The sequence below is a fragment of the Schistocerca nitens genome, chromosome 8 (assembly GCF_023898315.1).
Source record: "Schistocerca nitens isolate TAMUIC-IGC-003100 chromosome 8, iqSchNite1.1, whole genome shotgun sequence".
NCBI lineage: Eukaryota > Metazoa > Arthropoda > Insecta > Orthoptera > Acrididae > Schistocerca > Schistocerca nitens.
Genome location: NC_064621.1, coordinates 157,064,643 through 157,078,607, shown reverse-complemented (window position 1 = coordinate 157,078,607; position 13,965 = coordinate 157,064,643). Strand labels below are relative to the sequence as shown.

The 13,965-nt window shown below is 38.8% G+C and overlaps 1 protein-coding gene across 1 annotated transcript in view; it reads right to left on the bottom strand.

Annotated features, from left to right (window-relative positions):
• LOC126198479 (dmX-like protein 2) overlaps nucleotides 1–13,965 on the bottom strand; it is a 304,650-nt gene that overhangs the window by 88,826 nt on the left and 201,859 nt on the right. The window contains exons 44-46 of the mRNA XM_049934840.1: nucleotides 11,535–11,710; nucleotides 5,872–6,014; nucleotides 2,854–3,098 (exon numbers count right to left, since the gene is read on the bottom strand). Of these exons, the coding sequence (XP_049790797.1) occupies nucleotides 2,854–3,098; nucleotides 5,872–6,014; nucleotides 11,535–11,710 (564 nt within the window). The remainder of the gene's footprint in view (nucleotides 1–2,853; nucleotides 3,099–5,871; nucleotides 6,015–11,534; nucleotides 11,711–13,965) is intronic.

Sequence of the window (13,965 nt, the reverse complement as noted above, 5' to 3'; positions counted from 1 at the left end):
CACTTAAGAAAAAGAAGATTAAACAAATGAATATTAAAAGAGAAATTAAAAAAAAAAAAAAGTGTTCACGTAAATAGCAGACGATGTTACAAGTGTGAAGAGAGCAACAGAAAAGAAAATCACACAACGAACAAGCCAGTTATTAAACAAAAAGGTAAGAGTTTCAAGCAAATTATAATAGAAACATAATAGAATTTGTCAAATTAAACCAAACTACTTGGAAATTTCTCCATGAGGATGCGAGAACACAGATCATAAATTTGGGGAACACAAAAAATTGAATATGAAGAAGACAAAACAGAAACTTACACTGAGTAGGCACCAAATTACAATAATTGAGAACGAAGATGGCACAGTATCAAGAGAGAAAACTGTACAAACATTCCAAGACTTCTTCAAACATCAGAACAGTTCAAGAAATGAACAAGAAGCACAAACCTTTCAATAACTTAACAATGGCGATCTGGAAATAATGCCAAATGATTGAAGAAAACCTCTCAAGTGATCAGCAGAGTAATTTGTTCATTTAGGAATGATGTTTTAAAAATTTCCATATTTGTACAATTTACTTGTTGTTAGATAAGGAATGAAGAATGAGAACATGCCTGGAGATGATGATGATTTAGTTAATGCTGGAAGTACAGTAATACAAATAGAATTTGGAAAATTGGGTACAGAATGTTTATAGTGGACAATGGTTTCCCAAAACTGGAACAATGCTGTAGTAATTATTCCTGCAGAACAAAAGGAGATGGACAAGCGATAAAATATTATAGACATTTCAGCCACTTCTCAGTACTGTAAAAGATATTCACCAATGTTATCTTCAGTGCCACATTTTTTTTAAAGTTACATTTTTTTTTAAGTTACATTTTAAACAGGGGAAGGAAGAAACTGGCTTTAGAAGTATATACAGAATTATGGACCATTTGAAAGTCTAAGATGAAAGAGGGACTCAAATCAGTTATCAAAGACTGCAATAAGGTAATAAAAGTTATCACAAAGCATGAGAATTTTGTATGAATGTAGTTATTAGATAACAGTAAACTAAAGAAACAGAATACTGAGACTGGCTTAGAATACTTACAGGGAAATTCAACAGATCTGTGCAGGTGGTGGCCACAGCTCATACATATTTGAGAAACGTCATTTTTGTGCAACAAAAAGTAGTGCTAATAAAATGAATCTTTACTTGCTACTACCGGGTGTTTCAAAATGATTGTTATGGTTTTAAAGCTTTGTAGCATTTATTATGTTCACCTAACAAAAATAAATAATACATCAAACGAAAGAGCACCTCAAACAGTTTTTCTTACAAATGTTCAATGTAAGAACCATTTGTCAGACAACACACACAGTCGATAGGTGAGTTCTTCCCAGACCTTCCTCAATGTAGCTGGAGTAATTGTTGCAACAACTGCTTCAATCTTGCTTCTTAAGTAGGGTAGATCAGCTGGTAGCAGAAGCACATACACATGATCCTTTATAACCCCTCAAAGGTAAAAATCACATGGTGTCAGACTGGGTGAACCTGAAGGCCATGCGAGACAAGCACTGTCATCCGGCCACTTGTGGCCAATCAAGCAGCTGGGTACAACATTGTTTGACCAATCACATACTGATTTGTGCCAATGAGGTGGTGCACTATCTTGCTGACAAATAAAGTTCTGTGGTTCAGCTTCTTCCAATTGAGGAAAGAGCCATAATTCTAGCACATCAAGATAAGCAACACCAGTTACAGTTCCTTCGCCAAAAAAGAAAGGCCATATACTTCCCACTGGGATATGGCACAAAAAGGCATTCATTTTAGGCAAGTCTCTCTGCAACTGTAGCATCTCTGGGGATTTGTTGACCCTCAGATGTGAGTATTATCTGTGTTCACATATCCACTTAGAGGAAATGTCAACTCATCACTGACAATGACACGATCTAGAAAACCTTCATTGTCATGAAGCAACATTTTCTTTGCAAAGTTTGCATGTAAACTGCAGTCTGTGGGCTTTAGAGCTTGTAACAACTGAAAATGATAAGGATGTAGTTGTCAACATCGTAAGTCTCCTAACAGATGTCACTGAAATCACTAATTTGCAGTTATCCTTCAGAACTGATTTCTTGGTACTATGCATGAAAGACTTTCTCACTTGTTCAACTTGTTCTTCAATAAGTCTAAGTCTTCCCATACTCTTCCTTGCATACTCATGCAAACAGATACACAAATACAACTGTTTGATTTGCTCTTCCATTTGAAATATTACTTATAATTGTATGTTGAATGTAATAAATGCTACGTAGCCTCAAAACCCTGACACTCTTGTTGAAACACCCAGTAATTTCTATTGAGTTGATCATCATCAGGCAAAACAAAACTGAAACTTCCTGGCAGATTAAAACTGTGTGCTGGACCAAGATTCGAACTCGGGACTTTTGCCTTTCGCGGGCAAGTGCTCTACCATCTGAGCTACCCAAGCATGACTCATGCCCTGTCCTCACAGCTTTACTTCTGCCAGTACCTCATCTCCAACCTTCCAAACTTTACAGAAGCTCTCCTGCGAACCTTGCAGAACTAGCACTCCTGAAAGAAAGGATACTGCAGAGACGTGGCTTAGCCACAGCCTGGGGGATGTTTCCAGAAAGAGATTTTGCCCACGAAACGCAAAGGAATTAATGGAAAATCTTTCAAAAGTGAAAGTTCACTGATACACAGCAACAGTAAGGAAGAAATTAAGCTGTTCCCTACAGCACAAGTGCCACAAAACATATTGTTAACATAGTATGCTAGTGTAAGTAATAGATTATGTAAGAAGTTTATGAACAAAACATGTTTGTATAGTATTGCAAATAATTTGCACTGACCTGACTGGAGCTAGCACTTGCCACTTTTAAAAGCTTCTTCACACCACCACCAAATAAAGTTGCCCAAGTTGTGCTACTAAACTTCTGCCCAGCAAGACGGTAAAGAATGAGGGCATCACACGTGGAGAGTGCATACACCATCAGGCTCATGTACGTTGCAACAAATGCTTCACAAAGCAACACATTTAATCGTGGAGTGTCTTCGTCTTTTTCTCTTGCAAGCAGAGCTCGCAAATTGGTCACACCTAGTAAATACAAGTTTACCACATAAATACAAACTTACTTTAGCTATAATCCCTGTAATAACAATTTCCTATCTAAATTAGGCCAATTTGAAGTATGGATTAAATCTGGAAGCAGGATTACTTTTGTGGATGAAACAATGAAAATTTGAATACTTTGATTTACTGTCTCTGTGTTGGATTCAGGTCCTTAGTATAGTTAATGCATCGTTTAAATGCATCACAAGAGGCCAGTTTCTTCATTTTTAAATTTTACTGGAAATTAATTGTGAAGGAAGAACATAGTTTTTGATAAACCAAGTTTAAACACACGCGCACACACACACACACACACACACACACACACACACACACTGGGAGGGGTGGGAGAGGGAGATGGGGGCAGGATGTGAGGGGGGGGAGGGAGGGAGGGAGGGAGGGAGGGAGGGAGAGAGAGAGAGAGAGAGAGAGAGAGAGAGAGAGAGAGAGAGAGAGAGAGGTATCTGGAGAGAGAGAGAGAGAGGTATCTGAATGGAGGAGGACAAGCAAAAGAAGAATGTGGGCAATATGAAGTGAATGGCATGTAAATATAAAAATGGAGTGTCATGACCTGTTCATAAAGTGTATCTCCAGCATGATGCATTTGGTTGATATTTAATAATACAATCATAGAGATAATATTAACATGATGTTTGGCACATATAGAACACACAAGATGTGTGGCATCATATAAAGCATAATTTCTGCTTCACAGAAAAAAATTTATCTCCACACGGCACAAAACAGACATTTTACAACTTTTAAATTCATTAAAAACTGTAATCACAATAACAAAATGAAAATAAAAGTGGGAAATTTTTGATTAGTTGAAAAGTCTGATGAACCAGGATTTGAAATTTTAGATTTTTGTACTGATGCTGTCTCAGTTGGACCATTAGCATATAAATCTTACCTGCCCCTGAAGCTTTGACCTGCCATTAGATCCACACCATTCCTTCCAATCTGTGGAAATGGTGAATTCTCACACCCTAGTATCCCTCCTTTCAGAGACGCAACTTAGTCTGCGGGAAAAGTCTGTAAGTTTGGAAGAAATGGAGAGGACCTAAACCATGCTGAAGCTCTGATTTTATAATGTTTAGGCTGATTCATGAGAAGAGACCTACCAACCAAAGATACATCACCACATGCAAGTTGCAGTTTGGCACACATTTCTGCTCATCACCAATGGTCAATCCAATAAATATGCCACAAAAGATATTCCCATTTGGTGTGGATTTGAAAAATTTTAGAAGTTAGTGGTATTGGACAACTGCCCATCTGCAATATTCAGTTCCTGCAATAACTAAGCATAATGAGCAGTGTGTGGACAGTTCTGGCTCTAAATAAATCAATTGACACCCATTGATATGAACTGATATTAAGTAGTGCCTTTGGAGGATCTTTCAAAATGAGTACTGAAAAAGAGCAGTCTAGACAACACATAGGACAACAGTGAAAAATAAAATATGCTACACAGGGTATGATGAAACAGCTCTAAAGTATTTTTCTTGCTCTTTATCCACTTATGATCATAATCATCATCTCTGAATTGAAGCTGGCACAGTATTGGTTGTGCAAACCTAGTTCACACTCAACATGTGAAGACTGATAGGAGCAATCTTAATTTGAAAATGTCTTTGTGGTTGCTCTCACCAGCCACCAAGTCAAATGTCAACTTCGTTTGTGCAGACAGTACTCACAACATACTATCTTTGATCTCTGTGAACCCCTTCCATATCCCTTGGCCTCACAACAGGTAAGTACCTCTCATCCTGTGATCAGGGTGACCTGTCCTTCCTTTTTACCTTTCCCCAATTTATCCCTCTTTTTCTCCTTGAGGATGAAACATTAGTTTTGAAAGCCAGGATAGCGTATGTACTTTTGTATGCATCTACCAGCGGCACTAACATTTCTCTTGAAGATAAGTCCAGGCCAGCATTTTTATCTCATAATTTTGTGGCATACGTATGAAGTATGTTAAAAATCAAAGCAGAACCTCTGAATGTCCAGGAATATGGGATAGAGAGCTGAAAATAGAGAGCATATTTACTACTGAATGCAGGAGGTTAGTGCGAAGGAAAACTGTGGACTTGGAATAACACTACATGAACATAGGAAAAAAAAAGAAAGAAAGAAAGAATTGGATGGATGTGAAAAAGCATGAATGTTGGAGCTTTGTGGATGCTAGGTGAGGGGGCATCATGTAAGAAAGCAAAATAAAGTGACAAAGAATAAAAATGTAATGGTCAATCAGTGTACTAGAAAAAAATTAGCAACATGAATAATAATAATAATAATAATAATAATGATGCCAATAAAGAAAAAGGATGGCATTAGAAATTCAGTATATGATGGAAGTATAATAGACATAAATGAAAGTTGAGGAGAGAGCAAGCAAATGGGCCATAAAGTAACCTAAGAGTGTTAGCTGTGTAGCTGTGGATAGGTACCCCACTCCCCACAGTTTAGCAGACACATCTCTTTCACATTGCTACTACAGTTAATATCATCTAAAAATATCTGTGTAATACCAGTTAAGTAGCTGATTTAGGCACTGGAAAAGGGTTGCAGTAACAGATGAGAATGGACATCATGGCAGTGCAGATGACGAACCACAGAGTATACACAAGAAAATGTTTCACAGATAGTCTGAGGGATGCAACACGCCTGGTACTAAATTTGTTAATTCATGATAAGAACATTGGTTTCATAACTGGTGACATTAGGATGGAAGTACAAGAAACAACATACTACACACCTGGCCATTTTGCAGGTTGTGTTGTAACTTGTAGAGGCTCATCACTGCTGTAGCGCCGACGTCGACTGTGTCCAGCAATCAGGTGACTACTAGTGTAGACTGAATTAAGACGTACCAATGATTCCAACCCTGAGCTCTGGTAGCTTTAAAACAGACAAGCACTAATAGACACATGAAAGAAACCCTAAACAAGCACAGATTACGAGGTAAACTTGTTATATTTATGATTAAACGCTTTGCTTTAATAGCAGCTGTCACTTTACAAAGAACTCACATAACACAACTGCTAAATCTCTACAATAGAAAATTCAGAATGGAATAATGACAGCATTACGAAAAGAATAGATTGCTACTGACCATATAGTGGAAATGCTGAGTTGTTGACAGGCCCAACGAAGAGACTGCTAAATCAGGGTGTATACATGGGCAAGCAAAAAAAATCCCGAATGTTTCCCGGATTTCCCGGTTAAAAATACACTTTCTCCTGGGTGAAAACACACTTTTTCCGTGTTAAGTTACTGTATATTTTCCCAGCAAAACTTATCAATCCTTTGAATGGTTATGGGTTTATACACGGGCATTGGATTTCCCGGGTGTTGAATTTCACGGCACTTTAGAAAATGAAACTCAGGGAAAAAGACATGTTTTGGAGATATCTTTGATGTGCAGCAACATGTACGCTGCGTATTTTCGTATTACAAAAGTATACATTGGAATTCCACCAAACACCGTATGTTACTTTCCGAATCATTGAAATTGAGATTGCGATGCGCTTTTGTAAGCCAGTCATAGCTCATGTCACGTGATCTCGCCAGACAATAACAGCGGATATTCAGAGCATAGGACACATGATGTAGTCAGCCAACAGCAACGTCACTGGTAAGTAGCACGAACACACAAACAGGGAAAGTTAATAGTTTAAATTATTATACATAGTGTTGCTACAAGAAAAGCAAAGCGTTCACATATAATATTGGTCTCTACGGTTAATAAGCTACAAGAGAAGCTAAGCTTTCACATATATTGTTGATCTTTTTTGCGCGTGTTACAATTTAAGATATATCACAGAAATGTGCCAGTAAAATTTTTAATAATGACATAAATGTCTGATCTTCAGGGTTCGAAATTCTTCTAAGAGACCACCATTCGCAATATTTTCCTGCGACCTGTTAGAAATAGGTTCGTTTCAGTAGTTGCCAGAGAACGCATATAACAGGCGACACCGTGCTTGCGCAGCTACCATGACGTATGAAGCCCGTATGTATGTAGGCCTACATGTAAAACATTGAAAGATCATACATTATGTCATAAAAGAAACGAGACATCAGAGGACACTCCAAGAGCATGGGAATTTTGTGAACTATACTAAAGTGTGCACATTTAAAATGCATACTTAAAGTGCACATTTGTATATCCAGATTCCCAGTGAAGTAGACCTCGACCTGATATTAAGCTTTTCAGTGCAGCTTTCGGGATGTAAATTTTCTTGGAGCACCAGTACTGTATTATATCATGTTTGGTTCTTTATTATGGCATAATACCATACGTGCTAGAAGATGAAAACGTGCACTTGAAATGCAGCGAACAGTTGAAACTAGCCAGTAGTGTGGAATTAAACACTTCGTTTCAAATACATTGACTGCCTCTGCCGAAAAGGTTAATGAAAGTCAAATTTCTTTAGCAAACGGACAAAAGTAACTTCATTGTTCTGCAAGGCGATTAATGCTCAACTGTCAGAAAGGTGGAAATAAAATAAAATCTGAAACTAATAACATATTTTAATCTCCCGTAATTATGTGAATGTATTGTAATTCACTTGATAGCGCCCGGTCACAGGTACCCGCTTTGTTTTCATTTGACGTGAGAGTAAACGAAGCAGAAACAGCAAAATCACTAAATGTAAACACGGGTCACGTGGAGACTACACACTATAACTCAGACTGCTCTGCGCATCAGCCTCGGATCCAAGATATTTGCTAACCGGGTCAATACTTAAAAATAAAATAAAAAAATAAAAAAATCGAATATTTAAACATATGTTCATCTTGTAGCGCACATCTTCCTGAAAAGTCTGAAACATAAAACATACGCGTTAGAGGAAATGTAAGACATGTTGTTTGGTCTTAAATGTGCCAAAGTGCAGTGCTACGCCCCTTCAGACAGCATACTTCTACCGCACATCACTGTGGAGGAGGAGGAGATTAGTGTTTAACGTCCCGTCGACAACGAGGTCATTAAAGACGGAGCAAAAGCTTGGGGGATGGAAAGATGGGGAAGGAAATCGGCCGTGCCCTTTCAAAGGAACCATCCCGGCATTTGCCTGAAGTGATTTAGGGAAATCACGGAAAACCTAAATCAGGATGGCCGGAGCCGAGATTGAACCGTCGTCCTCCCGAATGCGAGTCCAGTGTGCTAACCACTGCGCCACCTCGCTCGGTCACATCACTGTATTTCGCTCCGTGGAATTTAAACGTGTAATGGATGCCATACAACTATATTCAGCACAGTGGAAATTGAAATGTCCTGTGGTGCCTCTCCTGCTCCCATTCGGCCAGTTTGACAGACAGCCCCTCTTTTTCTTTTTTTAGAAAAAATTCGCAATTAATAGGGAATCGTATTATTTGTGATCGGGAGAACAAGAAATATGCACTCTTTATTGCCTATTAGCTAATAATTTGCTGTTTTGTGTGACATAAAATTAAATATAGGATACATAAAACCAGTAAAGACAAGAGACAAGCAAGAAAGTACACATTTCTTCAATTCTTAGCTCCTAGCCTTTTTTTTTCTCTCTAATCTTGCTACAGCTTTACATGGCGTGCTTTCCTTTCTGCGAAAGAATCTATTATCCCATCAAAGTTCGTCCAACGTTTTACTACATGAAAAATCGAAATGTCGTTATCTAATATTGAAAAAGCTGTCGATGCAAATAATACCCAAGACTGGCGTGCTTTCACGGTTTGATTACGTCTATTTTGTCACTGTCTGTTAGATAAAACAAAATAGGTCTTTCTAATATTGCAGCACTTTTGTCACACACACCAAATAAACGAAACTGTTTTGGCACAAATGGTCATTTTTATAACACGACAGAATATAATTCACTAAGTACCAATATCAAATGCCTACTAGGCCAACTACAAGCAAAAAGCTTTATATTAGGAAATAGTTTCACACTGCATTCACATGCACCAGTTTCTCAAGCATGAGATCGAAAAATAGTATTATGAAATTTGTATATAAATTTGGAATTGTCTTATTCTTCCATAATTTTGTGTGATGTCCCCGTATATTCTCCTTCCTCGTTCTAACAAACAATCTTGTCATCACCAATTCTGCAGCTATTCCTGCCATTGTCAAAATTTGTTCACCGATTAACTTCACTAACCTGGCCAGAATCACAGGTTTAGTTATCCTGCGATTATTCTCCTGTTAGGCATTGTTTACGTGTTCATACAACACATTTTCCACGTTACTCACATTACTTCCAGAACAGAACTTCAGTGGCTGCTAGCCGGGGACTGTACACCTGGTCCTTACTAGTGTAGCGATCTGGCCAAAAATTCTGTCAAAATTTCATTTTCTTGGATACACCGAGAAGATAATACGTAATCTTTCTCACCTGTTATTCCTGTTAAGTCGTTTATTTCCATTCTGGTAGTCTGAATCTATGGATTTCGCTAGGAATTATAACAACGCTGATCATTCGCAAACCCAATCAACCACACAATCAGACAGCGATTGGCATTCATCCGTTCGGCCTTACTCCGCTCAGCTCATATAGCCCCGTCCCCTTTTGTCTGCGGAAAGTTTATTTCTAGATGCGACGAGGATTCTCCTGACATAGACATCACGTACACTATGCACACATTTAACAATCAACTTATGATTCATTCAGAAATAAACTTAAAATGTGTTCAAAAATGTTCAAAAAACAACAGGGATGCATTTCAAAATCATATGAATAACCGATAGACCAACGGGCGCTGGATGCTAAGCGCTTTGTGAAACAAGCTTTTTTCCCCCCAAGAATATGAATTTGGCACCCCCCTTTTCCCGGTAGCATCTAGCTGCTTGCTGCGACTGCTTGCACAGCCAACAGCCACATTCCTGTAGCCAGAAGTGGGAGAATCTACTACTCAAATGCGACTCAACTGCGCATGCGCATGAGCCTGCTCGTAACTGCTAAAATGAATCTAATGTAAGCAGTCGTGATTTCATGATCATCAGAGGCAATTTGTTGTTATGTGTGTGTCGTTGTTGTAAGAGGCACATTTCCTTTGAAATTTAAGTTATTTTCATTTTTTTCTCTAGTTTTATGTTTTGTTGTTGAAGTGTTATTCTGCAGTAGTGGGATACAGCAATATCCTTGTTAGAGTATCGGTTCTTACCAGTCAAAATTACAAAAATTTAACAGAAAACGAAAACACTGAAAAATTCCCAGAATTCTAAAAAATTCCTGGGTTTTTCCCGGATCTCCCGGGTCGTATACACCCTGTAAATAAGTAAGCTTTCAGCCAAAAACCCTTCCTCTGATTAGAAATGACATGCACACACACGCGCGCGCCCACACACACACACACACACACACACACACACACACACACACACACACAATATTCACACAAATGTGTGTGTGTGTGTGTGTGGGGGGGGGGGGGGGTTCAAAATTAGAACACTTGTGGGCTAAAAGCTTACTTGTTTACCAGTCTTCGTCTTGTGTCTGTCTGCAAACTCAACATTTCCTATATGGTGAGTAGCAATCTATCCTCTTCATAATATTGTCAAATCTCTACAATACACAGTCATAGAAGACATGTTATTCACTCATCATTAATGTATGGTCCATCATTGACTCATCAGTCTCACGAAAAGTGCTTGCATGACACTTTTTAAACTGATATACATTTTATTAATAATATTATAAGTAAGAATATTTCATGGCCACAATGGAAACTAAGCCATAGCACAGAACTTATTCATGGGCAAACATTTATATTCTAATACTACATGTACGTATAACAATTGGTAGAAATAAAAACAACACAAATGTAGCTCTCAAATCAAACAGATGAAAGATATCATTTACTTCTTACTGAGAATGTAGCATTTGCAAATGAAGATGGTACTAACACATATTGGGACCGCCTAAAATTTAAAATGGATATGTTACCTACATAAATTTGAAGAAATTTTTCTTTCATTTGCACAAGTGTAAAGTAATTTCAAATCCATATTACTTCAGTTGCCATAAGTACCAAAATTTCTTTTAGCCAGGTTTCCTGTTGCCAAAACATGTCAATTTAATCTTATCATTCATGTATCTACGGTCAACTCAATGACTAAACAATGCAATTTTAATTGTTTTTATTTAATATTGAACTCAATATTCTTTTCTGTTTGATGAACATTTGAGCTTATCTCTAAATGTTCGGTATGCAGCCATACTTTACATAACAAATTAAGTTGATAACCTAAAAGTCAAATTGTTCCAAGTAATTACAACACATTGAGCAAGTCACCCATGGATCACATATTGTCTAACTACAGTTGATTGCATGACTATTCACATTTAGAAGATCTGTGCAACACTTCATGCTGGTAACAATCCAACTGGTATAAACATTCGTCTAATCAAATAATAAGTTTCTTGTACAACAAACCTGTCGAGATGTTGCTTCACGATGAATGTGTCAGAGTCACAAAGTGACTGATATATACATGCTGACAATGCAATAGCCAGATCACGCAACACAAATACTTCACGGAAGTTTGTGTGGGAGGGAGTAGGTGGCCTGCGGATCTCGATTATTGTCTGAAGAATATCATGTGCCAGGGCCTGTTGGGAGCAAAGTAAATTAAATAAATGTAATTATTAAGGTCAAGAACATGTAAGTTAGACACTCAAACACAAATTTACAGGTTAATTTAGGTACTTCCAAATTTCAAACAGGTACTGTACTACTATCCTTAGTTGTAAATAATTGGCTGCAATGGAGCAATTCTGGGTGATGGTGGTTGTGGCGGTGGTGGCGGTGGTGGTGGTGGTGGTGGTGGTGGTGGTGGGTGGGTGGGTGGGAGGGGGGTTGGGTACAGAAAGGGGGGGGGGATTGCATGGAGAGGAGACATTACAGGTCTGTTGGATGAACAAAAATCGGTGAACTTCTTCATGGAGTGGTAAAGAAAAGTAAACACGTTTCACATAAGTTACGCTAAAACTATTTCTATTGGACAGAACTGTTAATGACACACGAGATGGACAAAAAGCTACTTAACTGCTCACGTTTTAAGGAGAATAAAAATGAGAACAAGGATGGACTTGAAACACAGGAGAACAAAGGAAATACAATACTTAACAATGAAACTGTGCCTGCTTTTCTGCTGCACCATTGCTTGAGCACAGAGATATATTATTTGATGTGTCAATTCACGGCTAGGAAGCTGAAAGCCTAAGAAAATATAGGCAATATTTGGAACACCTTGAAAATGCTGATCATGCAACACAATGTTATTCTGAAGCGTTAAGATTTTTCGTTCAGTTTTCCTCATCACCACCACCATCATCAAGACACTTGATTCACAAGTTATATCTACACTCTGAATACATACACTATGTGAACAAAAGTATCCACACACTCCCCGAAATACACATTTTTCATATTATGTGCATTGTACTGCCATCTACTGCCAGGTACTGTCAGGTACTCCAAATCACCGACCTCAGTAGTCATTAAACATCACAAGAGAGCAGAATGGGGCGCTCCGCGGAACTCACCGACTTCAAACATGGTCAGGTGATCGGGTGTCACTTGTGTCATACGTATGTACACACGATTTCCACACTTCTAAACATCCCTAGGTCCACTGTTTCCAATGTGATAGTGAAGTGGAAACGTGAAGGCACACGTACAGCACAAAAGCTTACAGGCCGACCTCGTCTGTTGACTGACAGACTGCCGATAGTTGAAGAGGGTCGTACCGTGTAATAGGCACAGACCATCACACAGGATTTCCAAATTGCATCAGGATCCACTGCAAGTGCTATGACAGTTAGACGGGAGGTGAGAAAACTCTGAGTTCATGGTCGAACAACTGCTCGTAAGCCACACATTACACCTGTAACTGCCAAACAACATCTCACTTGGTGTAAGGAACATAAACACTAGATGATTGAACTGTGGAAAAACGTTGTGTGGAGTGATGAATCACGGTACACAATGTGGCAATCCAATGGCAGGATGTGGGTATGGTGAATGCCCGGTGACGTCATCTGCCAGTGTGTGTAGAGCCGAACAGTAAAATTCAGAGGCGGTGGTGTTATGGTGTGGCTGGGTTTTTCATGAAGAGGGCTTGTACCCCTTGTTGTTTTGCATGGCACTATCACAGCACAGGCCTACATTGATGCTTTAAGCACCTTTTCACTTCCCACTGTTGAAGAGCAATTCCGAGATAGAAATTGCATCTTTCAACATGCTCGAGCACCTGTTCATAAAGCACGGCCTGTGGCGGAGTGGTTACACGACAATAACACCCCTGCAATAGACAGACCTGCACAGACCCCTGACCTGAATCCTATAAAACACCTTTGGGGTGTTTTGGAATGCCGACTTCGTGCCAGGCCTCACCGACCGACATCAATATCCCTCCTCACTGGAGCACTCCGTGAAGAATGGACTGCCATTCCCCAAGAAACCTTCCAGCACCTAATTGAACATATGTCTGCAAGAGTGGAAGCTGTCATCAAGGCTGAGGGTGGGCCAATGCCATATTGAATTCCAGCTTTACCGATGGAGGGCACCATGAACTTGTAAGTAATTTTCAGCCAAGTGTCCGGATACTTTTGATCACACAGTATATCTTATTTCCCTGAAATACCTGTCCCACTGCTATACCTGACAATTGCATCCACATATGCAAAAAGTTACCAATCAAAATTCACTCTCAATATTTGAATGACATTACGAACATAAAATTCTTTACAATATTTGGTTGGTGTCAGAAAATTATCATGGATTCTCATCAATTCTATGTACTGTACAGAGAAAGTGATTTATGAATTTTCACGGTCAGCATAATGTTTTACTGTTGGACAAG